Source organism: Amia ocellicauda, chromosome 19 (genome assembly GCF_036373705.1).
Source record: "Amia ocellicauda isolate fAmiCal2 chromosome 19, fAmiCal2.hap1, whole genome shotgun sequence".
Taxonomy (NCBI): Eukaryota; Metazoa; Chordata; class Actinopteri; order Amiiformes; family Amiidae; genus Amia; species Amia ocellicauda.
The window spans coordinates 22,185,114-22,209,652 of record NC_089868.1 but is presented as its reverse complement, the minus strand read 5'-3'; the positions used below and the strand labels follow the sequence as shown (position 1 = coordinate 22,209,652).

Genomic DNA, 24,539 nt, shown 5'->3' with positions numbered 1-24,539 from the left:
GTCCTGGCCCTATCGCTGTCCACGCTCAAAGTGTATCTGGTGGCCATCTCGACATGTCATGTTCGGATTGATGGCGAGCCTCCTCGGTCTCATTTCTGGCTGTGCAGTTTCTGAAGGGAGCTCAATGGCTACGGCCTTCTCGAACCCTTTCACTGCCGGAGTGTCGGCTTCACCTGCTCTGCCCTGTGCGGGCCCTCAGGTGCTATTTGGAACGCACTAAGGATATTCGGCGCTCAGACCAATTGTTTGTGTCTTATGGAGCGCGGACACAGGGCCAGGTGCTTTCAAAGCACTGCCTCTCGCATTGGATTGTGGACACCATTACCATGGCCTACGAGTCTACCGGCACCCCGGTGGCTGATCACCTGGTGGCCCACTCGACTCGAGGCGTTGCCACATCGTGGGCCCTTTTTCAAGGTGCCCCCTTGGATGGATGTGACGGGACCGGTCCCTTCCATTGGGAACATGTCGAGCCCCAGTAGCCTGCAGGCTCTGGCTCCTGCTTTTCCTCTCCCAGTCTGCCCCTGTAAGTGCATCCTGAGGGAGCTAGTGAACCATGTATTTTCCTTCCACCAGACTATGCCTTCCAGTCAAACACCCACGTGAGCTGCTCCTGGATGTACAGACAGCCCTGTTGATGTGTTCCCAGGGCTTATTGTGTGGCCTACAGGCATGTTGCCTTAAGAGGCTGCCCTGTATATAGTTTGTTCATTGTAATTGTGTCGCAGTGGTGCATGCGTTTGGCCTGTATCCCGCTCTGTGTATTGGTCAGCAGGTCTGTGGCCCACTCTGGCTGTATTACGCCATAGAGCAGGGGACCGCTGCTGTTGTCCTCTAGCGGAGGGCACTGGAGTTCTCCAGTGCCCCACTGTGTACATATTTCATTTATTCACACGGTAGAGCTGTAGTTGTCCTGCGTTAGCTGCGCTATTCGCCAGGTGTCAACTGCTCCTGTGTTCCACGTGTGGCACATGAGCCAGCTCCTGCACCCCGTCATGTATATATGTATTATGTGTTAAACAGCAGGACTGTGGCTCCATTCTAAAATTGTAGCATGGAGTTCACTGCCGCTGTTCCCAGCTGACGGCGCTTGAGATTTGCTGCCTCGCTGTGTATATAGTTCCTTTGTTAACACAGTAGAGCTAATGTTGCCCTGCGTTGGCCAGTCTAACCAGCAGGCGTCAACTGCTCCTGTGTTCCATGGGCAGCGCATGACTTTGTTCCTGCACCCCGTGGTGGATATAGTTCGTTCGTACGAAATCTAAATTTTCATCACAATGGAGCTCTTCCACTCTGTACTGTTTAGTCGAGTTGGATGCTCTTATGCTGCGTGGTGACAGCATGAAGGTCTTGTTGTCATGCGATATATATGTATTGTGTATTGTTCAGCTCGGCTACTCTGTTGACTAGCCAGCTATGTATTATATTGTATTTTTTTTTTTTCATTGGGTCTGTGGTCCCACTGCTATTGGATCAGGGGTCCACTGCCATGATATTGCGCGGAGGACGCACAAGTGCTTGATTGCCCGCGCCAGACATTGTGCAAGTAGATTACGGCCTCGCTCCTAGCTGCACTAGTAGAGCAGCCGGCCTTGCTGTTGTAAGCGGAGGGCTTAAGAGTTAACCTCTGTAGTCGTATATGCTGATTGCAGACAGTTCCTGGTAGAGCGTGACTACGGTCCTCGCTCCTGGACGACTCAGGTGTGGCCCTATGGGGCCCCTGAGGTTACTGTCTGGAGTTGTGTTGCTGAGGTCCCCTAGCAGTACACCTCAGGGCAGGCTCCCTTATCAGCTCGCTGCCTCCTCCCTTGCGACGGTTTTGTTATATAGTAACCCCTCCCCCTTGGGCAGTGCTTCCGACTTGAAAGATAACGATAGGTTGCATATGCAACCCCGGTTATCTGAAAAAGGAAGCTCTGCCCAAGGGTTGCAAGGTCGCGCGGGAGTCCAAGCTCCCGGCAAAAGAGGACGAACCTGCGCTGACGTCACGTTTTATAGAACAGGAAGTGGGAAGGGACCTATTCTGAGTGACGAGCGCAGGAGCCAATGGCAGCTTTGATAGAGTGACGTTTCGATCGGGTTCCCGCGGAAGTGCGCAGAAACCCCTCCCTCTTGGGCAGTGCTTCCTTTTTCAGATAGAGCCCTGCCAGTCTATGTTTGGGAAATTGAAATCCCCCATTATAACAGCCACATCCTTGCGACATGCAGTCCTGATTACACTGTACAATGCAACATCTTTCTGAATATCTGAGTTGGGTGGTCTGTAATGCACTCCTACTACTAATCCTCCAGATCTTTTATGCAAAAGTTTAACCCACAAAGATTTTGTTTTGTTACTGGGATCTAATTTGAATTCTTCTGCGTCAATGTCATTTCTGAAATATAATGCTACCATTCTTTGGGCCTGTGCCTCCTAAACTGTGTGTATCCTTTCAACTTGTATTCATCCCCATCATTTTCTCCAAGCCATGTTTCCGTTACTCCTACAACATCATAGTCACATGCCAGCACTGTGGCTTCCAGGTCTAACATCCTGTTCCTTATATCCTTGACATTGAGGTACAGACATTTCAGGACTTTCCCACTAGCAGTTTCCCTTTGTTCTCTTTCCTTAGTGGAACATCTCCCATTATCAGAGCTCCCTGCCCCCCTGGTCCCTAGTTTAACATATTCTAGTTTAAAAAGATGCGTTTGGTCAACAGACAAGGACGTTATTTATGTTGGTCCCTCTGTTTAGTGTATCCATTTTCATGGACATCTTCCTTTAAACTGAAATCCCTTCTCTTTTACAGAGGTGACATGTCAAAAACCATCTACAGAAGATTTTGGATATCCTAGCAAGAACATATATAAAGTTGGAGAAACAGCCGTGTTATTGTGTCCTCGTGGATTTAGGACTGTAACTTATGAGCAGAGCACTACTCTCACCTGCACAGAAAACCAGACTGTGAATGAAGGCTGGTCAATCCGCCCTTATTGTGAACGTAAGACTTCATGAAACACAGCTTGTTATTATTATTTTTTTTAATGATTTATAGAACATTATCTATAACTGGGAATTTATCAAGTACACATATGCAAAAACATAGAAACATATTTCATAGATAACATTATTTATGTGTAATTTATCTTCAGTACATGAATGAAAATGTCTGCTATCAAAACTAATCTTTGAAAAGGATTTCAATTATAATAATAATATTACAATAATACATTTTTTTATAATTACGGAAATGTTCTAATATTATTTTTTTATTTTTAGGAATTCATTGTGATATTGCTGGATTATTCATCCAGAGGACTGGGTATTCTCGTCCAAATAACAAATATCAATATGATGATATAATACAATATAATTGCTTACAAGGATACAAACCACAAGGGCGACAACAGTCAACATGTAGACTAAGTGGATGGGAGCCACAACCGATTTGCAGTGGTAAGAAAATGTTTTCCTGCACTTTTAATTAAATCATATTGTGGCAATGGATTAGAACAATTAAGTTTAATTCTATATCAAATATATATATATTGTTGCGATCTTGCTGTTGGTACTAATTTACAGAGGCATGGATAAAGGCAGTCACATGACAACAAACTTCCTCCAACTGAGTAGAAGGTTTATAAATGCACTTACAGCACAGAACACCCAGTTGTGATGCTCAAACTCCTGCGCAGAACAAGTGACGGTGTGCACTGTCCGAGCCAGGAGTCTGCGAGCAATCAACTACGTAACCAACTCAGCATTTCCTTATTTTTCTCAATAGCCAAAGCATCTGATCAGAACTACGCTCGCCATTGGCCAATAACAGAACACATGAGTACCTGGTGCTGAAGCATAATAAGCTTTGAGCAAATTAATATGATATACTTGTTCCGGTAGCCGACAATCTGGCTGTCGGACCCTATAGTTGACTCTTTCGACCATTTCATATTTTCCATTCCATGTAGTGAGTAGCTTGCACTCTACTGTAGGGACCAAAGTATTTTTGAGTATCTCTGTGGATACACGTTATACTCATGTCTCTGACTTTATGCAATTTCTCAGTAGCTACTAACTTCTTAGCAACCAGGGTTATCATGCTGCCTGAATCTAAAAGTGCAGTCACTACTTTCCCCTCTACCTTCACCTTACACATATGTTCAGGTTCGGGAGGCATTCTCACAGAAATAGCTGTAACAACTGGACAAGCATACAACACCGGGTTATCATTATGGTCTTCACACACATTACATTAAATGGGTTCATCCTGGAGATTACAGTAAGCGGCAATATGTCCCCTCACACTTAGCTACCTTTTTCAACTCTGTTGCCTTCCCCCAGATTCTTCCCTCTTATACCTGGTGGATGATTTGTAGATTACCACCAGGTGAACTCATTAAGGAGGAAAATGGCTGGCTGAGGGTTCTGAGACATGTAGTTTTTCTGTGGGTGACCATTATGTTATCTGTAGTCCACTTGTTTTTAAGCAGCCACCTTTCCACAGGACACATTCCCATTAACACCTCTGCCCTCACATATCTCCCATTGAGCACCCTTCCCCTTGGATTATCACAATATACAGTATATATATACAGATTTACAAATTAAAGGAAAAAACAACTTACTGTCCCAGTAAGGTGTTGGGCCACCATGAGCCGCCAGAACAGCTTCAATGCTCTTGGCACAGATTCTACGAGTCTCTGGACTACACTGGAGGGATGAACACCATTCTTCCAAAAGATATTCCTTCATTTGGAGTTTTGATGATGGTGGTGGAGATCACTGTCTAACATGTCAGTCTAGATATTCCCTCATTTGTAGTTTTGATGATGGTGGTGGAGAGCACTGTCTAACACATCAGTCTTAGGTTGAGATCTGGTGACTGTGAAGGCCATAGCATATGATTCACATCATTTTCATACTCATCAAACCATTCAGTAACCCTCGTGCCCTGTGGATGGGGGCATTGTCATCCTGGAAGAGACTTCTCCCATCAGGAGAGAAATGTTTCACCATAGGATAAAGGTGATCATTCAGAATAACTTTGACATGATTTGCAGTGACCCTTCCCTCTAAGGGGACAAGTGGACCCAAACCATGCCAGGGAAATGCCCCGCACAGCATAACAGAGCCTCCGGACCCCCTCACTGTAGGGGTCCAGCAGTCATGGCCTGTCCCGTTGTCTTGGTGTCCCACACATGCACTCGCCCACTTGTCAAGAATATGTTGAAGGTTGACTCATCTGACAACATTACTTTTTTGCCTATGGTTATTGCACTACTGAACTCTCAAATGTGCATTTGTCTTTGTAATGAGGAGTTTATGCACTGCCATCTTGATCCAAAATCGAGGTCAGCCAGTCCTGATCAGCATTTGTATACATGCCACAGAGCATGATGGGATGTTAATTGCTTAATTGTATCATGCAGTACACCTGTTTGGAGGAATCTGCATTCGTTATGTTCCTCCACTCATTTATTCAGGTTTTCCTTTAATTTGTCACCCGTCTGTATATAATGTATTTTTTATAATAATTAATAACTCCTCTTCCTGAGTGAGATATTTTTGGAAGGACATTTTTTTTATTATTATTATTTTGAATACATGGTCTTATGATGTTATTTTTCGAGTGACAACCCACTTCCTGGGGGCAGCACACACTCTTCACTGACACCCCTCTCTCTCGCCTGGGTACAGGTTCAGCCCTGCAGTAGAAGCCATGCTTGATCATCCCCTGCAGGCCAGAGAACAATCGAGTTAGTGTTACGGGCGGGGCGTAATGAGCCAATTGCAGTTAATTAGTCACTATTTATTTATTTATCTAATTTAAAATTCATTTAAGTATTGTTTTGTGCACCATTGGTTTTATGATTGTTGATTTATGAAGTATGTTTTTTTTTTTACTTCCTTATTTTCTACATTTGTGGTTTTTGGTGATTGGGTTAATTATTGGTTTATTTGATTGATTGTTTTGGTTGATAAGCACACGCCGCCGGGTTAAATTCCACGTGGACTCATCCTGCACGTCATCTCAGTGATTGTTTTCACCTGTACCCAAGCCTCTCTTAAGAGTATTTAAACCCAGAGAGATGGTCAGTCGGGGGGCAACCAACCACAGAGTAGCACATACACCCGGATCCAAGCCAAGGTGCAGCGCAGCAGGGAGGAACACGGCCGAGAGGGTGGGAGATAAGGGACAGCGGTGAGTGCCGGAGATGTCATCAGAAACCGATTATAAAAGAAGCTGGGGACTTTGCACTACGGGAGCCGACAGAGAAACTTCATGGAACGTTAAGTACTGTGCTTCCTTTCATGAGAAAAGGGAAGAGATAAAAGAAGCCACACAAAGCAGGAATTGAGCTTTCTTTGAGACTTTTCATTAGGGTGTTTCAGTTTTCTGTCCACCTATTGAAATAGGGTGCCTGTGAGACTTACCTGTACCGGCTGGCCTGTTATGCTGGTGGTCCTGGCGTGTGCCTATGAAATAGGAGGATTATTGAATAATTGCATTTGTGCATTCCCCTGCCAGGGGAGAGAATGGATGGGTGTGTACAAGGTCTTCTCTCATTAAATAAAAGAGGTGGCTTGGTCGTGGTCTTGTCACCCCTAAGTACCCCATAGGTGGTGACATTAGCACAGGTCTCTCCAGGCCTACTCTCTTCAGCCCTTCCTCGGCTCCGCACTCGGGTGCATCCACCTCAGTCCCAGTCCCTTGGCAACCTGTGCAACCTCCTGACACCTTCCAGTGCCCCACCCAGAAGCCGGTCTTAGCCGGTCTGCTGCCAGGATACGTGGCAAATCGGACCCCAGCCCTGAAGGGTTCCAGCAATCTCTGACTCGTGTGTTCAACCCCCAGTGACTCAATTTGGCACACTCACATCCAGGACTCCTAGGTGCTCCAAATGATAAACATTGGCAACTCCCTGTAATGTTGCGCACATCCCCCATACTCCGGGGTGGATCATGGACATTCATGAAGGACACACTGCAGCATGTGGTGCTCAGGGTGGAAATTTTAGCCATGCTTGAGAAGCTCAACATCCGCTAAGTGCCCCCCTTTGTGTAGCACCAGTCCATCACTTTGTCTCTGGAGAGTTTTGCTTCCATCTGCATGTGTCTGAACTCTCCACATTCTCAACATTCTGCAACTCTTAGCATCAACAGGCAGGGGTTTCTGTAGTTACCCAGCTGGTAGTCCTTCCACACGAGATGTCTGGGCATGAACCAGTCATGAACATGGCATTGTTTCTGCAGTTTCTTCTGAAGTTTCTCTCCCCCTTCTATATCAACAGGTTGATGGCATTCCATCCTGCTGCCTTCTCTTTGGAGGAGGAGAGACATTTGTAATTGCTTTTGCCCTGCACAGGCGTTGCAGTGCTACATGCACCATACTAGGGGGGTCCGACACACAGATCAGATGTTTGTTTCTTGTGGTGTGCAGACAGAGGGGCAGGCCCTGTCCAAACATCACCTGTCACATTGGATTGTTGACACTATTGCCACGGGATCCATCCCAGTGCTTGAGCAGCTGGTAGTGTGCTCTCTGTATAGCGTGAAAAGTGTCTATATTGTCCTACTCTACAAAGTGTTAGGTTTTTAACACTTTTGTAGAGTCAATGTAACTCTATAAATTGTTAAATTATTAACACTGGCCAACACTGGTTATAGTTACATTAACTCTACACTAGTGTATAGTGTTAAAAATCACAGTGCAATTTTTTACTGTAGAGTTAACACTATTATTAACTTGTATTATAACCATTCCAGACATATAACCCCTGTGCCTTTTAGTGTGCTTATACAGGTAATACTCACAAGCTGAGAAATAGACAAAGCAAAAAAAAAAACATTTGTTAGGTGTTGATTTAAAGACAAGACAAGTTGATTTAAAAAGGTTTAGGGTAGGAAAACCAGACAACACAAATGTAAATATATTGGTGGTTAAAGACACATTTTACACTCAAACAATCATTGCTTTACAATAATTAATATGTACACAATAATTAAGAAAAAATAACAAAATAAAACATACATTATTCTGGAAACTACCACAATGCATTGTGGGAAAGTTTAGTTATTTGGTTTACACCCAGTACAGTGTTGATTCAACACTCTTTATTTTGACACCCATTATTAACACTGACTCTCAAGATGGTTTAACTCTCAGAATGTTAATTTCACCTAATAAGTGTTGAAACAACACTGATTTTTAACACTATTTTAACACTAATTTTAACACTAAAGATTTTGCTGTGTGTATTTGTCCTTGACCCTTTTTCACACTTTCATTTGCTTCTATAGACTGAATGTGACAGGCCCAGCACCCTATATAGGACATCCTGTGTTGGCTCCAGTTGAGCCCCAGCAGCCTGTTGGCACATGTTCCTGGCCTCTGTGTGGTGTTGGCGGTCAAGTGACAGGGTTCCCATCTCCCTCTTCTGTCTGTACCTGTCTGCCAACCTCTGTCTGCACATCCTATTTGGCTGTTGGCCTCGAATGCCATGTTGTGAACTGCTCCCCCTGTTGAGCTTGACAGTTGAGCATGGCCTTGGTTCCTGGATCCTGCTGCTGTCTGATTGGTGGTGCACAGGTTCCTATTCTGGGCGGAGTAAAGGCATCTGTTGATCCCGGCCACTCTGTTTGTTCTGTTTGTTATTTTTTTGTCAAATACATTGACCGTTTTGGATTTAATTTTAAATGCATTGGACCTTTTTGTTTGTTTTTTATTTTACCTTTTTAATTGTTTCTTTATTTTGTCCAATGCATTTTCAGTTATTTTCAATGTATTTGACTTTTATGTTGGTGTGCAGTTTTGCGTTTATCACGTTTGTTTTGTTGTTTTGGGCACGTTTATTTTCAAGTTAATTGTTTTGTTAAAAAATCACAAAGATTTAAAAAAAATTTTTAAGTGATTTTAAGGATTGATATTTTAAAGATTTTAATCACAAGTATTAAATAATTGAATTGTTTTTTAAGAAATGTAAAATACTACATCCAATAAACAGTATTTTACTCTGTTTGTTCCAGTAGAGCCTTGCTTGGTGGCCCTGCTCCGGGTATTGACTGGTTACCTGCAGGCGCCTGTTGTCCCCTGCCTCCCTTATGGTGTTGTTTTTATTTCCAGTAGAGCGGGACCTTGTGACTTCTGGCTTGGTGGTGTACAGGTCTCTGTTGATTCCTGCCCCCCTTTTTCAGTTTGTTCTTATTTTCCACTGGAGCTTGACCCTGTGGCCCCTGCTCCTGGTTCGTTGATTGTTGGTGTGCGGGGCCCTGTTGGTTCCCTATCCCCTTTTATATTGTTCTTAAGTTGAGGCATTATCTACAAGCAGGCTGTGGTCTCAGGATTGGCTTCCTTATCTGTATGCTGGTCTCCCTTGAAACATCTTGGGTATACAGTACCCAACCCACCTTTGCATAATATTCTGGATGATGGTAGCTTGTGAATGCAAACATCTGAGAAAGAGAATACTACCCAAAGAATGTGAGGTCGCTTAGGACCTCAGGTCTCCATCAAAAAGAGTCTGAGTCGCTTTGCGTTGTACTAGTTAAAGCAGCAGTGGAGTGACAACAAGCCCGAGTGACAACGAGCAGCGGCCAATATGCGACTTTGTGATCATGGGGTCCCATGGTAACAAGCAACATCCCAACCCCCTGTGGGTAGTGCTCTCTCTCAGATAACCACCATTGCATTCACAACTGATCGTTTTAAGACGTTTCTGTAGAAGTGTTACAATCTTTCCTGTATGTTTGTGTGTTAATTTAACTTACAATCAATTTTTATGTTCTATTATTTTCTTGTTTCTCTTTTAGAAATTATCTGTGATCCTCCAGATATTCCAAATGCCAACATATCAAATCCAAAGAATATTTACAAGTTCAAAGAGCATCTTCATTATCAATGTGACAGAGGATTTATTCCAGCTTCAAGTGAGGTTGTGTGTCAAGCATATGGGTGGGACAAAGTTCCCTCTTGCAGAGGCAAGTCTCAAAGTGTTTTAAACATCAAACTGTTTTACTTGGCCTTTGTGTTTTGTGTTTGTTAGAACAATGATGTATTACTTTAGCCCCCAGTGCACTTCAGTGTGTTTCCCTATAATATATTATATATTTATTGATACCCTTGATAGATTGTAACAAAAACTTGACTGTGAATGATTGCGTTAAACTTTATGAACACTGAAGAGTAAAATCATGTTTTTCATATAATGTTGTGTTTTTAAAAACACAATGCTCAGATTTGAAGGCCACTGTAGAATATATACTTGTAGTATGTGATATTGTACTGATACATAGAACATGTATGCATGTTGTAGTTTCCTGCCCTCCCACAGCAATACAAAAAAATTAACATATAACAAAAAAGTGAGAGTGTGTTGCTGAAGGTATACCTAGAAATATTCCACTTTATTGATTCTTCATCTTGTTCTATTGCCAGCAGGCAAGCTAGTGATTCTGCAAAATATCAGCATGTCTTACAGAATAAGAAATTAGTGTATATTACACATTCAGGGTTATATTACTAAGCATTTAATACATGATGAACTGGGGTCTATATTGGGTGGGTTGTGTGTAAATTGTTGTATGGTAGAATTATGTCAGCAGGGATTTGACAGGGAGGCATTTTGTCAATAACTGTCATTGAAAGTTGTTCCTAAGATTGAGTATTGTTATGAACACATCATTTGTTGTTTTTGCTGGATTCATTACTACCTGAAGTCTGGAACCCATAGACAGATGCTGGGTTTCTTCCCTGGTGATGCTCTGCCAGGCCTGCACTGCAGCTGTCTTTAGTTCCTGCTTGTTCTTGGGGCGTTTTGCCTTCAGTTTTGCTAAAGACAGCTGCAGTGCAGGCCTGGCAGAGCATCACCAGGGAAGAAACCCAGCATCTGCTGATGTCTATGGTTTCCCTGTTTTCACTATTAGAAGACAAATATGTGTTTCTACAGAAATGTTTGCCTATTAACTGTTATTTCTTCTCTTCAGTTCAAGAAGGGATGTGTAAGAAACCTGATCTACGTAATGGATTTTGGAAACCAGAGAAGGTGGTTTATGACAAAGAAGAAACTGTATATTATGCTTGTATTCCTGGATATAAACCTGTAACAGGAGGGTGGTGGGGAACTCTAACATGTTCCAATGGCGCGTGGTCCGAGACTCCAGAATGCATTTGTAAGACATTGATGAATTTTCTTATGAACAATATACCATGACCTTAAATAGGACAATAAGCAATGCCAGATTTTATATTTCATAACATGCATTATGCACAGTGTGATTTTGTTCCCCCATAATGACGTGTATTTCTTTATTAGCTCGGGGCAGTTGTGTCACTGTTCCAACAATCCCGAATGCTATTGCTGAACCAAAAAGTTCAAATATATTTTCCCACGAAGAAACAGTAAAATATAACTGTGACTCGCTGTATGAATTTGAAGGTACAGATGTTGCACAATGTATTAATGGAGAATGGGTCCAGTTGCCAAAATGCATTCGTAAGTATGGATTTAGTGTCAGTGGGACTTATATTCCTTAGAAGGGGGGTTAACAACATATAACTGTTAATTTAATTTAATTTAATATTATTAGTAGTAGTATTAGATAAAGTATCAGTATATTCAGCATTATTTTCATATTTATATAATTATGCCATGGGAGAAAAGGGGTATATTTCCAAATGTTTTGCTTTGCTTTGTAATGTCTGTCTTTAGTTTTTGTTAAGCATCAGTGTTAATTATCGGATTACAGCTGAGAAATAAATCAATAATAACATTTTTTTTGTCATAGTTGTTGAAGGCTTCAATATGAATGAATACATAATAAACAGCAATGTCTTTTCTAGGTGTGACATGGAAACATGACACTCTGTTCTAAGTATCACTGTTGACTAAATCATTCTTGTTTTTGTCTTTTAAACAGTAAAGGGAAAAATATGTGGTGTTCCCCCTCGTGTAGAATTTGCAGTAATTACATCACCGTTTCAGAGACATTATTCTCTGAATGCAGCTGTGTTATACAGATGTGAAGGATCATATACAATGGTTGGAAATGAACACATTTACTGCAGTAAAGGAAAATGGAGTAATAGTCCAACATGCCAAAGTGAGTAGAGCTATGTGTCATTTTTTTATTTTTTTATTAATTAGCGGGATGGTACTCTGGAGTGTCAGGAAGAATCAAAACGAAACAACAAACAGTACTGAATAGACTCAAATATATCCTAGATATGTAAAACAGCATGAACAGGTTTTGTATTTTACCTTTAGATCAGCTAAATTAGATAATTTAAATAAAATGTGAAATAAAAGAAAAAAGCTTTTCTCAGTCAAACCTGTCATTATGTCAACAAACAATATTACATACATATCTGGGCATGCCTCTGTTAAACCAGAACATATATAATCTACATTTCATCTTCTCCACTTCTTTAATTTTTAAACTGTTCTTGTATTATCCTTGATTTGAGTTCTGGCACAAAACAAAAATTGGATAATAGTGTTCTGAACACAATAAAAATGTTCAGTTATTAAAATAATACATGCAAGTGGTAACATGAACTTGAACATGAACTTGCAATTTTAGTAAAGCTGTCCAGCAGGATTAGTTTGATTTGGGCCACCTACTTCTAAATTACACAAATTAAAATTGATTGTCAGAGAAAGTGATAGCCTTTAACCATTACATTTTGACAGTTATCCCATAGCAGAAAGACTGATATCAGCTAATTCATTGAACTGAATTAATTGATATTGAAAAAAACAGCAGAACTGGTGGTGGCACATGATCATTACAATATTATGGAATGTTTTTTTGAAGGGAAAAGTTTGCAGTAAGTTGTCAGCAAAACATATATAGCATTGTATTTACTCTTGAGAACATGTTAAAAAGGTTATCCAGATTTTTCTGATTGAGTTGAGTTTCAGTAACATTTTAAGAAAAACTTAGAATGTAGATCACTGGTGTATTTTAATACAGAACTCAAATGGATAGGTTGACTTAAAAAAACTCTTTGAGTTAATAATAAATAAGAAAAATATGAATGTTTAAATAACCACATTGCATTTCATTTATATTTATATATCAACAGACACAAACTGTGACCCTCCAAGGAATATCCCAAATGCATCATTTTTGGAAAAGAATGTGGACAGAGATTTTTCAGATGGAGAGAAAGTGGAATATGTCTGTAAAGATTCATTCAGCTTTTTAAGTGAATCCTCCTCAGCTTTGTGTGTAGGAGGAACTTGGCAATATCCCACCTGTGTTCGTAAGTTAATCTTCTTTCAATAGCGGCTTTCTTGTCATTTTCCATTTTTAAGCATGATTAGTTTTTGAGGATAACATGTACTGACAAAAAACTCAATCATGAAAACTGAAAATAGTGGACAAATTGACACTCTGTAAATATACCTTTATAAGTAAGAGTGGTGTTGTTACTTTCTTTGCTGGGGAAACCCATTACTTCTGTAGTGGAACATTTAAAAATAGACTGGATAGGATCCTTGGATCACTTAGTTAAAGGACACCAAATGAGCACGATGGGGCGTCTGGCCTCCTCTTGATTGGACACTTTGTTACATTATTATGTTCTTATGGAAAGGTATCTAGAGCAGTGATTCCCAACCTAGTGGGCCGTTGAGGTACTGCAGGTGGGCCGCAAAAATATATATTTTTAAAATACTTTTTAAATAGGGATACATAAAAAAAATAAAAAAGGTATTTCTTCGAAGGCTCATTTAGTCTCCAGACCTTCAGAGGTTTTTACATTTTTGTTCTCTTGTAGATAGAAATTGGCAGTATTAGAAACCACATACTACCCTAAAGGTGCTTCTCACCGAACGCACAACGGATGTGCCAGGACAGTCAGTGGGTGGCTCTTGTTAAATCAAAGCTGTAACTTTTGATTGCCAAGGCATACGCATGACATTATATCAGGAATAAATACACAGACCAACATTCATATTTTTAAACCACAACTCCTCCAATACCATGATCCCAGCACAATAACCTAAAAGTACCCCACACTATTATTTTTGTTTATAATAAAGTTATTTTTATACACTATTAATAGGCTATATATGCGATTTTTGTGCCATTTGCTGAGTATGGTTAGAGCAGGCATCATCGTGCATGGTACATTAATATTAAGATTATGCTATTGATTTTAATTGAGCTTTAATCTGTCCATCCACCATTCATTGGATATCAAACAGTTTAAATGCATCTTAGCCATGCTATTGCACAATCCACAGAGCAATGTGCTACGAATTACAACTATGAAGGATTGACATTAAGGATGTGTACAATTTCATCACAGCTCTGTATTTTATAACTAAACATATGCGGGTATATACTACTTTTTCATTATAATTGTAATATATTACTTACATTAGCCTGTAATATCAAGTTAAAGTTTATTTAACTCTTTCATTATCGAGAAAAACTGCGATCCTCACTTTTTGGACTGTATTGACTTCTTTAATTTTATTGACAGTTATTGTTCCAACTTAAGATGTCACTTGTAGCCTATCTAAATTAAAACATTTAGCTTTTATACTGCCCATTACTTAAATACAAGTTGTTGGATATAACAAAGTTCAAATCAGTTCTGCCAGCAGGTATTGGACCAGATTAAAATTAAACAATCTACCAGCATGCATGTGGACCACTCTGTGTTATTCTGCAATATTGTTTCTTTTCTTTACTATTTTCAGTATGGTGGTGACTTTTTTAATGTTACTGAACACCGGGGTATAAGAACATAAGAAAATTTACAAACGAGAGGAGGCCATTCGACCCATCATGCTCATTTGGTGTTCATTAATATCTAAGTGATCCAAGGATCCTATCCAGTCTATTTTTAAATGTTCCCAAACTTTCAGCTTCTACCGCATCGCTGGGTAGTTTATTCCAGATTGTGACGACTCTCTGTGTAAAGAAGTGTCTCCTGTTTTCCATTTTGAATGCCTTGAAGCCCAATTTCCATTTGTGTCCCCGGGTGCGTGTGTCCCTGCTGATCTGGAAAAGCTCCTCTGGTTTGATGTGGTCGATGCCTTTCATGATTTTGAAGACTTGGATCAAGTCCCCACGTAGTCTCCTCTGTTCCAGGGTGAAAAGGTTCAGTTCCTCAGTCTCTCAGTAGGACATTCCCTTCAGACCTGGAATAAGTCTGGTTGCTCTCCTCTGAACTGCCTCTAAAGCAGCAATATCCTTCTTGAAGTGTGGTGCCCAGAACTGCACACAGTATCTAGATGAGGTCTAACTAGCGCATTGTACAGTCTTAACATTACTTCCCTTGTTTTAAATTCTACACTTTTGACAATATACCCTAACATCCTGTTTGCCTTTTTTATTGCTTCCCCACATTGTTTGGATGGAGAAAGTGAGGAGTCCACGTAGACTCCTAGGTCTTTCTCATGCGTTACTTCATCTAGTTCTATTCCTCCCATAGTGTAATTATAGTGGACATTTTTGTTACCTGCATGTATTACCTTGCACTTGTCCACATTGAATTTCATTTGCCAGGTGTCGGCCCACAATTGAATATTATCTAAGTCCCTGTGAATAGTCTGTGCTGCCAAGATTGTATCTGCTGAGCCACCTATTTTAGTATCATCTGCAAATTTGACAAGTTTGCTAACTATCCCAGAGTCCAGATCATTAATATAGATTAGAAACAGCAAAGGCCCTAGTACTGATCCCTGTGGAACTTCACTAACAACCTCACTCCAGTTAGAAGCAACTCCTCTAATTGACACCCTCTGTTTCCTAGACATCAACCAGTTCATAATCCATCTACTTACATTACCCTGAATGCCTACAGCTTCCAATTTGACGATCAGTCTTTGGTGTGGAACCTTATCAAAAGCTTTTTGGAAATCTAAGTATATCATATCATATGCTTTCACGTGATCTACAGCTGCAGTTGCATGTTCAAAAAATTCTAATAAATTAGTAAGACATGATCTGCCTCGTCTAAACCCATGTTGACCATCTCCAAGAATATGGTTTTCATTAAGATGCTCCTCTATTTTCTGTCTAATCATTTTTTCCAACATTTTACAAGTGATGCAGGTGAGACTGATTGGTCTGTAATTTCCTGGCTCAGTTTTGTCCCCTTTCTTGGATTGGTTTGACATTTGCTGTCTTCCAGTAAGTTGGCACATCCCCTGTTCTGAGTGTCATTTGGAATAATTGAGTTAGCAGCCTATAAATAATTTCCCTAATTTCTTTAAGTACTATTGGAAATTTCCCATCTGTCCCAAGTGATTTGTTTGTTTTTAATTCTAGTCCCTTTAGTACCTCCTCCTTATTTATACTGATCTCTCTTAGGGTTTGACTGGACTGATTGTCAACCTGTGGCATGTCATCTGTTTTTTCTTTTGTAAAAACCTCTGTGAAATACTCATTTAGAACATTTGCCACATCTTGTTCATTTTCCAAGATACCTCAATTTTTGCCCTTTATCTGTTTCACTTCCTCCTTTATTGACCGCTTGCTGTTGTAATATTGAAAAAAGCTCTTTGCATTGGTTTTAGCTCCAAGAGCTATGTTTCTTTCTATTTCCCTCTTTGCTTTCCTGATCCCTTTCTTAAGATCTCTTTGCAGTTCAACATATTCTATGTATTTTGTTTCGTCACCATCCCTTTTGTATGCGCTATACAATGTTTTCTTTCTCTTGTTATTTTTTTGCATACCTCTATTAAACACGCAATCAGTATACATCAAGGGTTTGTCACCGATTCCCTATTAGACATGTATGATGCTATATGTATTAAATAAAATACAAATTAAAGTTAATATGCATACATCAACGTGCAATCAGTTTATTGTAAGAAAAGTTATTTAACTGGAAGGTTAAAATGTTTCATGCAAGTTAAGTCAATAACCTACCAATATATAAACCGCGGGCTTGTAAACATTAATTACATTTTCGATAACTTATTTTAGACTACAATGTTTTATTGTGTTTATATGGATTAGCTGTAAAAAAAAGATTTGCATTTAGTTCTATACACTTACTAGCTGGTGATGTCATCGACACATTATATGTCTAATTTATTTAAATGTATTTAAAATGTGGTTTTGAATGGATTATGTAGGTAGTGGGCCTCAAAGGTTTATGATGTTGATCAAGTGGGCCTTGGGATGGAAAAGGTTGGGAAGCCCTGCTCTAGAGTAAGCTGTTAGTTTTCATGAGCAGTGTAATTCAAACAAAGGGTGACATTGTGTAGACTGCAAAATAATGATTGTTTTCACATCCCTGTTTTATACAGAACAGAATTACTGTGTACCCCCACCTAAGCTGGTAGGGGGATATGTATCACCATCAGAAGCTAGATACAACCATCACGATGAGGTTACCTATCATTGTTACAAGCCACTTGAATTAAGAGGGAATGGAACAGCAGTTTGCAACCATGGGGAATGGACGGCAGTACCAGAGTGTGTTAGTAAGTTTAAAATCAGCACCATCACTGTCATGAATTTGCATTTAATTAAAGAAAGCCTGTATCCTGAAGTCCTTCCTTGAATTGAAAGCTTTCCACACCCTGTGAAAATATATAATTGTTAAAGTTGTTGAATGTGAATTGCTAAGGCTTTCATGTTGTTTTCAAATTACCATAAATGTGAAATATAACCTTAATGATCCTTTCTTTATTTTTAGGGAAAACTGAAAATGGGGCATCTGGTAAGTCCTGCATTTTAAATCCAAAAACTAAATTACTTTTTCTTTTCATAACAAAACCATGGTTGATTGAATTCATATTTTTAATTAGATTCTAGGCAGTATTACAGTATAAAAAGATCTTCATTATCATTTGTCTTCTTAATATAAGGTTGTAAATCAACATGCAATTACACAATTAACTATCACTGTTTATTTTAATCACATCAACACATATTGATGTTTTAAAGCATGAATAAAATGAAAGATGTTTTCCAGATGTTAAGTGTGGACCACCACCAGCTGTAGAAAATGGGGATATCAAAGAGACACCAAAAGAAATCTACAGCCATGGTGAAAAAGTTACATATATATGTTTTAGATCTTTTGCATTAACTGGAAGTGAAGTAGTAACATGTTCCCGGGGTAAATGGACAACACCTCCTACATGTAAGAGTAAGTAATTTAAATACATGTATGTTGTGCTTCTTGCAAGAAAGAAAATATACATATCAAGTAAGCAGTTCAACTTTTATGAGGACTTTGACGCATTATTCGCTTAAAATAACTCATGTTTTCTTAATTCTGATAGGCATTCAAGAGGCATAGTTTAAATGATGTCACACTAAAATATCAAAGATCCCATGGAATATCCGTCTTACCTGAAACGGTGCATTGTGGGATTGCAAGAAGTTCTGGTGGTGCATTTCTCTATATTTGTATAGCGGAAAAAAATGCCTCACTTCATATTACAGCTTTCTCTTTAAAAAACTATTGCATTTTTTTAAACTATTTTTAACATGATGCACCTGAATTGTATTAAGAGACACCCCTTCATAGCGTGTATGTGTTATTATTTCAACCAGCAATGTTATCACATTAAGCCGGCAACGAGACACAGCACTTGGGTGATAAAGTGTTCTTGTCAGGTGAAAACATTGCTGGTTGAAATAATAACTGGTTTATGTTAAGGAGGGGTGTCTTTAACACAATCCAAGTGCAGCGTGATTACAAATGAAATTGTTCTTAAAACAGAAAGCTTGGCATATGAAAAGAGGCAGGGACTCCTTTCAGTCCCTTAATGCATCACACCTCAAAGTTTGGAGAAAAGAGGGGATATACTATCTTGTTTATATAGAAACAAGATCTCTGATTAGTGAGGTTTTCTGATGGGAAATGCTTGCTGTTAAATGCATCCAAACAACATAAGCCTTTTGAGAAAATTAATGCTTTTAATTTTATTGTTCATTAGAGCCCTGTGTTATAACACCACCGATAGACCCGAAGTATAACCTTCACAGTCCAGGGGAAATAATATATGTTAAACATGGAGAGACACACTATTTTCCATGCAGAAATGGTTATTACTTCTACAAAAATAGACGTTACTTATACGGTGGAACAATGGAGTGTCGTAATGAAAAAATTGATTACCCAACATGTAAGTATGACACATAAGTATGGATTTTGGCTCATGACATGTTTTTCACTTCTGTCTCTTCTGTTGAACTCTTGTGATCACTTGATTTCATATATACCATGCACACAGTCATGTTAACCAATTAACGTCAAAAATAAATAAGATGTCAGATGCCTTTTACTGTTGTCTAACCCTTAGGCTTTTAAGTTATATGGAAAATAATACTATTTTAAACAGTAAAGTTGAGAAGAGAGCTCTAGGACTTGGGCCCATTTATCTAGTTTTATCATGTTATTTTTTATCAGTTCTTATGTTTGTTCTTCATTTTAGAACTCTTGGTTTGAATAAAGGAATACATTAAATAAAATGTAACCTGTCCAGTAGTAGCAAACTATAAACCTATAGCTAATAGGGGACATTAATTGTGTTATTGAAACAAAGAAGTATCTAAAATACAATAAAGCCTCAACTAAGTCTGTGGTTTTCTGTATTTTCATAATATGTTGTTTTCTCCAATGATGTGCTGTAGGTCAATACTATTGATGATTCTTACATGGGAGAAAAGCAGGATTGGTGAGTTGTCAGTTTGTCAGTGCTAATATTACATGAGTGTCTTTATTTTTTTGTTGCGTTTCAATCCTTTTTCCAACCTGTGGATACTGTGTGACTGAGACATTAACCTCTGCACACTGAAAAATCTGTATGGAAAGTTCATGATGCAACTTCACAGAAACACATTTTATGAATCATGAGTTTTGTACTGATCATTGGAGAACACTGTTTTGCCAATCATAATAACCATCATCAGCAGCAGCAATTTTTCAGACAGGACAGATCAAAACCCTTTTCCCTCAGGATGAACCTGGCGGCCATGTAGGAGCCGCCAACAAGGAAAAGACAAAGTGGCCCATCTGCAGGGTTGACCAATCATAGGATGAATGTGTGGAGTCTCCTTTCAGCAACATACCCTCAGCTCCCACAAATGGTTGCATATTAGGCCCTTCATTGTCATTATATAAATCTGTAAGCAGCAAAGATAATACCATAATATTTAAACTGAAATACTCTACTCTCTATTTTTATAGAAACATTGAAATCTTTTCCGTAGTGGTAGTGGTGAATCACAAAAGCTTTGTTTTTGACAGAAGCAGCCGCTTATTTCTCTTCATGTGAAAACTGGTGAGAGTTGCACTCCCTGAATGCTGTCTTGTGTGCTCTTCTTCTTCACCAGGTGTACAGGGATGAGAATAAGGATGCAGAGACGCTACACTGAAGACCAACAATACAATACATATATTCCGCTGTTCTTGATTTTGTTCTTGTTTTGCAAATACAGAGGTCATTCTAAAAATTCAATATGAATTGTGTTGTTCCTGTGTTTCAACATATATTGATGTTCATCAGTATTCTTTAAATGTGAAAGTTTGAATTATCTGTATCATTTCAAGAAGTCTATTACTGTTGCATACAGCACATTTTTACCGCGTTTCCACTGGCCATGTTCAGGTGCACCTCAGTATGGCCGTGCTGTAACTGTGCACCTACACTGTTTCCACTCATTGTCGTGAGCTACAGCTGCCCTAGGAAGTGACTGTGAGACACGAAAGGTCAAACCTTTCTAGTATCCTAGTATCCTAGAAATTCTCCCTTATTAGTGTTTAAACTGGAGGCTGAAATACCTCTAACATTAAAGTGTAACTTTTTTACGATATCTAACACAGTCTTATAGTATAAGTTAAACCAGATATTCAAAAGTAGAAACCGGGACACATTGAAACAATATATAAAACAAATGACATCACTTAAAATGTCAAATTGTAAATAACCATGTATCATGATCCGATTAACTTTGACAATATAGCTCAATTTAAGTTTCCTAGATATTTTCCCTTATTATTTATCTGTGGGAGAATTAACTGCAGTATTAAATACAGTGCGCTGGGTTTACACCTGTCCTGTACCCACTACATGTCTATATCATGAAATATACAGTATAACAGTCACAGCCAGTTTCTTAAGCAAAACTCATACATGTGTATATAAATACAGCTACAACACTCTGGCATCCATAACTTACTGGAACAGTTTCCCCACAGATTCAGTGTTAGCTGTTTTCTCTGTATACCTGCAGCTTTATCAATGTGCAAAATAAAATAATCACACATCAATAACATCAGCTTTTATTGTGAATGGGATTCCTTTAAAAATACCTTTGACACCGTAATGAATGGATCACTAGTATTAATCGCTAAGTTTTGTAAGGTTTAAGGTTTGTATTTCTGCTGTCGGTAAAGCATCTATACTTGGATTACCATTAACATATATTTATAGCGATAATATACGTTTCTGCATAAGATTGATCTCATAAAAATTAGCCTCTGTTTTAAATATTTTAATAGTTTTAAGATACTGTAAACGGGGAAGCTAAAAACCGGTATGATGTACCAAACTGTGCCGCCTGAAACTAGTCCGGGCACAGGCGGAGGCACAGCAGAGCCTTAGAGGAAACCACTCGGCCCACTCGAGGTGCAGCTAAACTGTGTTAGGGTTAGGGGGAGTTTCCCTTTAACATATAATTCCAGAAGAGAATAATGAAACTTATTAATACAGCTGATGCAAATTAGTGCAAATTGGCATTGGTAATGTTATTGATTCCTAACAATTGTAAAGTGTTATGATTGTAGAAAGATTGGGTTAAGGCTTAAGAGTCAGTATTGTCAGTTTGCTAAAATAAGGACTCTTTAAGATGTGTCTTTGGTTTGAGGGTTGAGTTGGGGTAAGGATTGGTCAAGGATAAAGGACTACTGTGCAGTATTTAAAATAAGAAAAGAGAACATTCTATTTTATTTAGATAATGCTTGTTTGCAGGCTTTATTGTGTTCTGGATTTCATTATTAATACACAAAAACATGCAGACATCTGTAGTAGCACTTCTTGGATGCTATTACTGTCCGCTCAAGATTGTATTCTAGGATATTAATAACACTTGGTTTGTTAGTTTTTGTCTCCCCATATGTGTCTTACTGGGAAATACATGCATATTACAGATTTCTGACGAGTGAAAATAAATATTATTTAGGTACAGTTAGATACAGTAGAACATTGCTTTGAATCTGGTTGTGAAAGCAGGGACACTGGCCATGTTCTTTAGAACTTCACAAGAGGTTTATTCCCCTATCATTAAATGGACACATACCAGAGGAGGCTGGTCCATAGAGGCAGAGGAGGTCGCTCCTCTTCTATGTTTGAGAGGCAAGAGGGAGATCAAAATATGAAAAAGAGTAATTGGTTGAAATAAACCATTACCAGATCTCGGTATCATTTATAAAATAATGTCTCTCTTCTTTGGAAAATTCCATTATTGAAATTCTGATTAAAACGCTTCAACAGCGACACCTGCAGGCAGAGGGGAAGGGCAGGCTGTGTGAAGTGGCGGTGGGGGGCAGAGGAGGACGGGCTCCTGCTGTCCTCCTTAGGGCAGGATCTCTTCTATCAATTTAATGTACTTCATATTTTTTCATACTAATCTGTTATTGGCCAAAACACATAAAATGATGCTCCAAGGGAGGACGTCCTCCCTAACCAATCAACAACCAGAATACAATATTGACATTGCGCTCGTCCAATGATAATTTCCAAATTTCATCTTCAATTCTCTACCACTGTATTGTACGTGAGTGTGACGAACTGGTGGCAAAGTCATAGATACAGTACCATATTAGAAAAGAGAAATTATAAGTGCAAATTGCGAACCACTTTCAGATTTTTCAGATTTACATTTCCCTTTTTTTATCGAGCAGATAGCTAGAGTTAGCTTCTTCTGACCTTGCAAGATCCAAAGAAGACAGCCAGCCTTTACTTCTCTCTTGCTGTTGGAAGACTGTATGCAACAATAGGTCAGCTATGAAGATAATCTCCCACCATGTAAAGTGAGTGGAAGCCTCCCACAGGCAGAAGAACTCATTTCATTTTTGCTTTGTTTTTAATCATTTCAGATTTTCATGGTTTTTGTTTTTGCTTTTTAAATCAGAGGGTGTAAAATTCCCACTGTGACGTACTGGGTGCTGCGTCACGGCTAATTGGTCACACATTACACACACACGAGGTTCATCCCATCCAGAGCTGCAGTGATTAGATGTGTCTTTCCCTCTCTTTCACCTGGCCCCTTTTATATTCATCCTTTGTGCTGTAATATGATATATGATAATCTGATGTTTTTTCCTTATGGAAGATGGGGATAAACTTCAGGTGCATTACCTTACCTTAGTTGTATAGTAAGTTTGCATTAGGTTGGTAGTTGGATTATTGCTACATCTGAACATAAGAACATAACATATCTTGAATATAAGAAAGTAGAGATATGTAGCCAAGTAGTGTAAACATGACGCAGTGGGTTGGTTTTCCTCCTGTCCTCCCCAATTTTATGAGTCACCAGCTGCCATAGACACATATAATGGCAAAATTCTTCCAGGGGACACAATATCACCTGCAGCACCTAGAGCAGATCAATTATCACATTTAGGGCAGACCAAGTCAAATGTTTGACCCACCTACAAATGGCAAATGACAAATTTGTACCAGAGAGCATTTTGATTTACAAATAGTATTTAAACAATAAATTAAACTACGATGGGGTACAGGTTTGTACTTTGCGAGTCACACGTAAGTCAAAGTTTTAATATGGTCTTGCTCTAGGAGTACATATAGTGTAATCATTTGGGAGTCAAACTTTTCTGGAAGTAAATAGAGAACAAAATAAATCATGTATTGCTTCACTCCCCCTCCCCCAAGCACCTCAGATATTTACATTTTATTAAAAAAAAACTTTTTTTAAATGTTCTGTTTGTTTCTCTGGGTGATTCTCTCTGTTCAAAAGTGCTTATTTATACAAGATGGCATTGAATACATCTGCAGGAAATTATTAACCCGAAAGAGCCTCTTTTAAACCATGTGCTTTAGCTTGACTTTCACAGTTTGGGTTTTCCATGGAAACATCTAGTCTGTCTTAAACTGGAATAAAATGGAAATGGTAAAATTTAGTTTAAGTCTGACGTTGTGGATCATTATTTGTGCTGCTGTTAAAACGGAGGAAGGCAAGTCTTTATTTTTCATTTCTTTCCTGAAGTCTAAATGCCACTTTAAACCTTGGCAAAAATGCTGCCACATCCATGATAAAGCTAAGACTGTAACATAAATAAGTTATGGACACTTGTGGACAGTCCTGCTGCATTTTTACCTTTATTTTCAAGTTCTTGTTTCTTGTTACAAATGATTTATAATGCAGTCCGGTAATTAACATTATGTATTTATTTTAAAGAAATAACATGTGCTGGTCCTGAAATATCCAATAGCAAAATCCAAGACAGAAAGGATATCTACAAGATTAATGAGTGTCTTAGATTCACCTGTGATAACAGATTTAAACCTGCTGACAGAGGAGTGTCAAAGTGCTCAAGACTCAATTTCTATAG

At 39.0% G+C, this 24,539-nt stretch overlaps 1 protein-coding gene across 3 annotated transcripts in view; it reads left to right on the top strand.

Moving 5' to 3' along the window:
* LOC136714782 (complement factor H-related protein 1) overlaps nucleotides 1–24,539 on the top strand; it is a 41,873-nt gene that overhangs the window by 10,239 nt on the left and 7,095 nt on the right. Inside the window, exons 2-14 of one of the 3 annotated variants that reach the window (XM_066692392.1) lie at nucleotides 2,793–2,984; nucleotides 3,263–3,439; nucleotides 9,794–9,961; nucleotides 10,967–11,152; nucleotides 11,296–11,475; nucleotides 11,900–12,082; nucleotides 13,068–13,247; nucleotides 17,257–17,433; nucleotides 17,649–17,672; nucleotides 17,928–18,104; nucleotides 18,901–19,089; nucleotides 19,598–19,641; nucleotides 20,300–20,424. In XM_066692392.1, coding sequence (XP_066548489.1) covers nucleotides 2,793–2,984; nucleotides 3,263–3,439; nucleotides 9,794–9,961; nucleotides 10,967–11,152; nucleotides 11,296–11,475; nucleotides 11,900–12,082; nucleotides 13,068–13,247; nucleotides 17,257–17,433; nucleotides 17,649–17,672; nucleotides 17,928–18,104; nucleotides 18,901–19,089; nucleotides 19,598–19,611 — 1,847 coding nt within the window. In that variant the 3' untranslated portion in view covers nucleotides 19,612–19,641; nucleotides 20,300–20,424. Of the gene's footprint in view, nucleotides 1–2,792; nucleotides 2,985–3,262; nucleotides 3,440–9,793; nucleotides 9,962–10,966; nucleotides 11,153–11,295; nucleotides 11,476–11,899; nucleotides 12,083–13,067; nucleotides 13,248–17,256; nucleotides 17,434–17,648; nucleotides 17,673–17,927; nucleotides 18,105–18,900; nucleotides 19,090–19,597; nucleotides 19,642–20,299; nucleotides 20,425–24,028; nucleotides 24,162–24,539 lie in introns of those variants that run through there. The other 2 variants (XM_066692393.1, XM_066692394.1) reach the window with 2 other exon arrangements.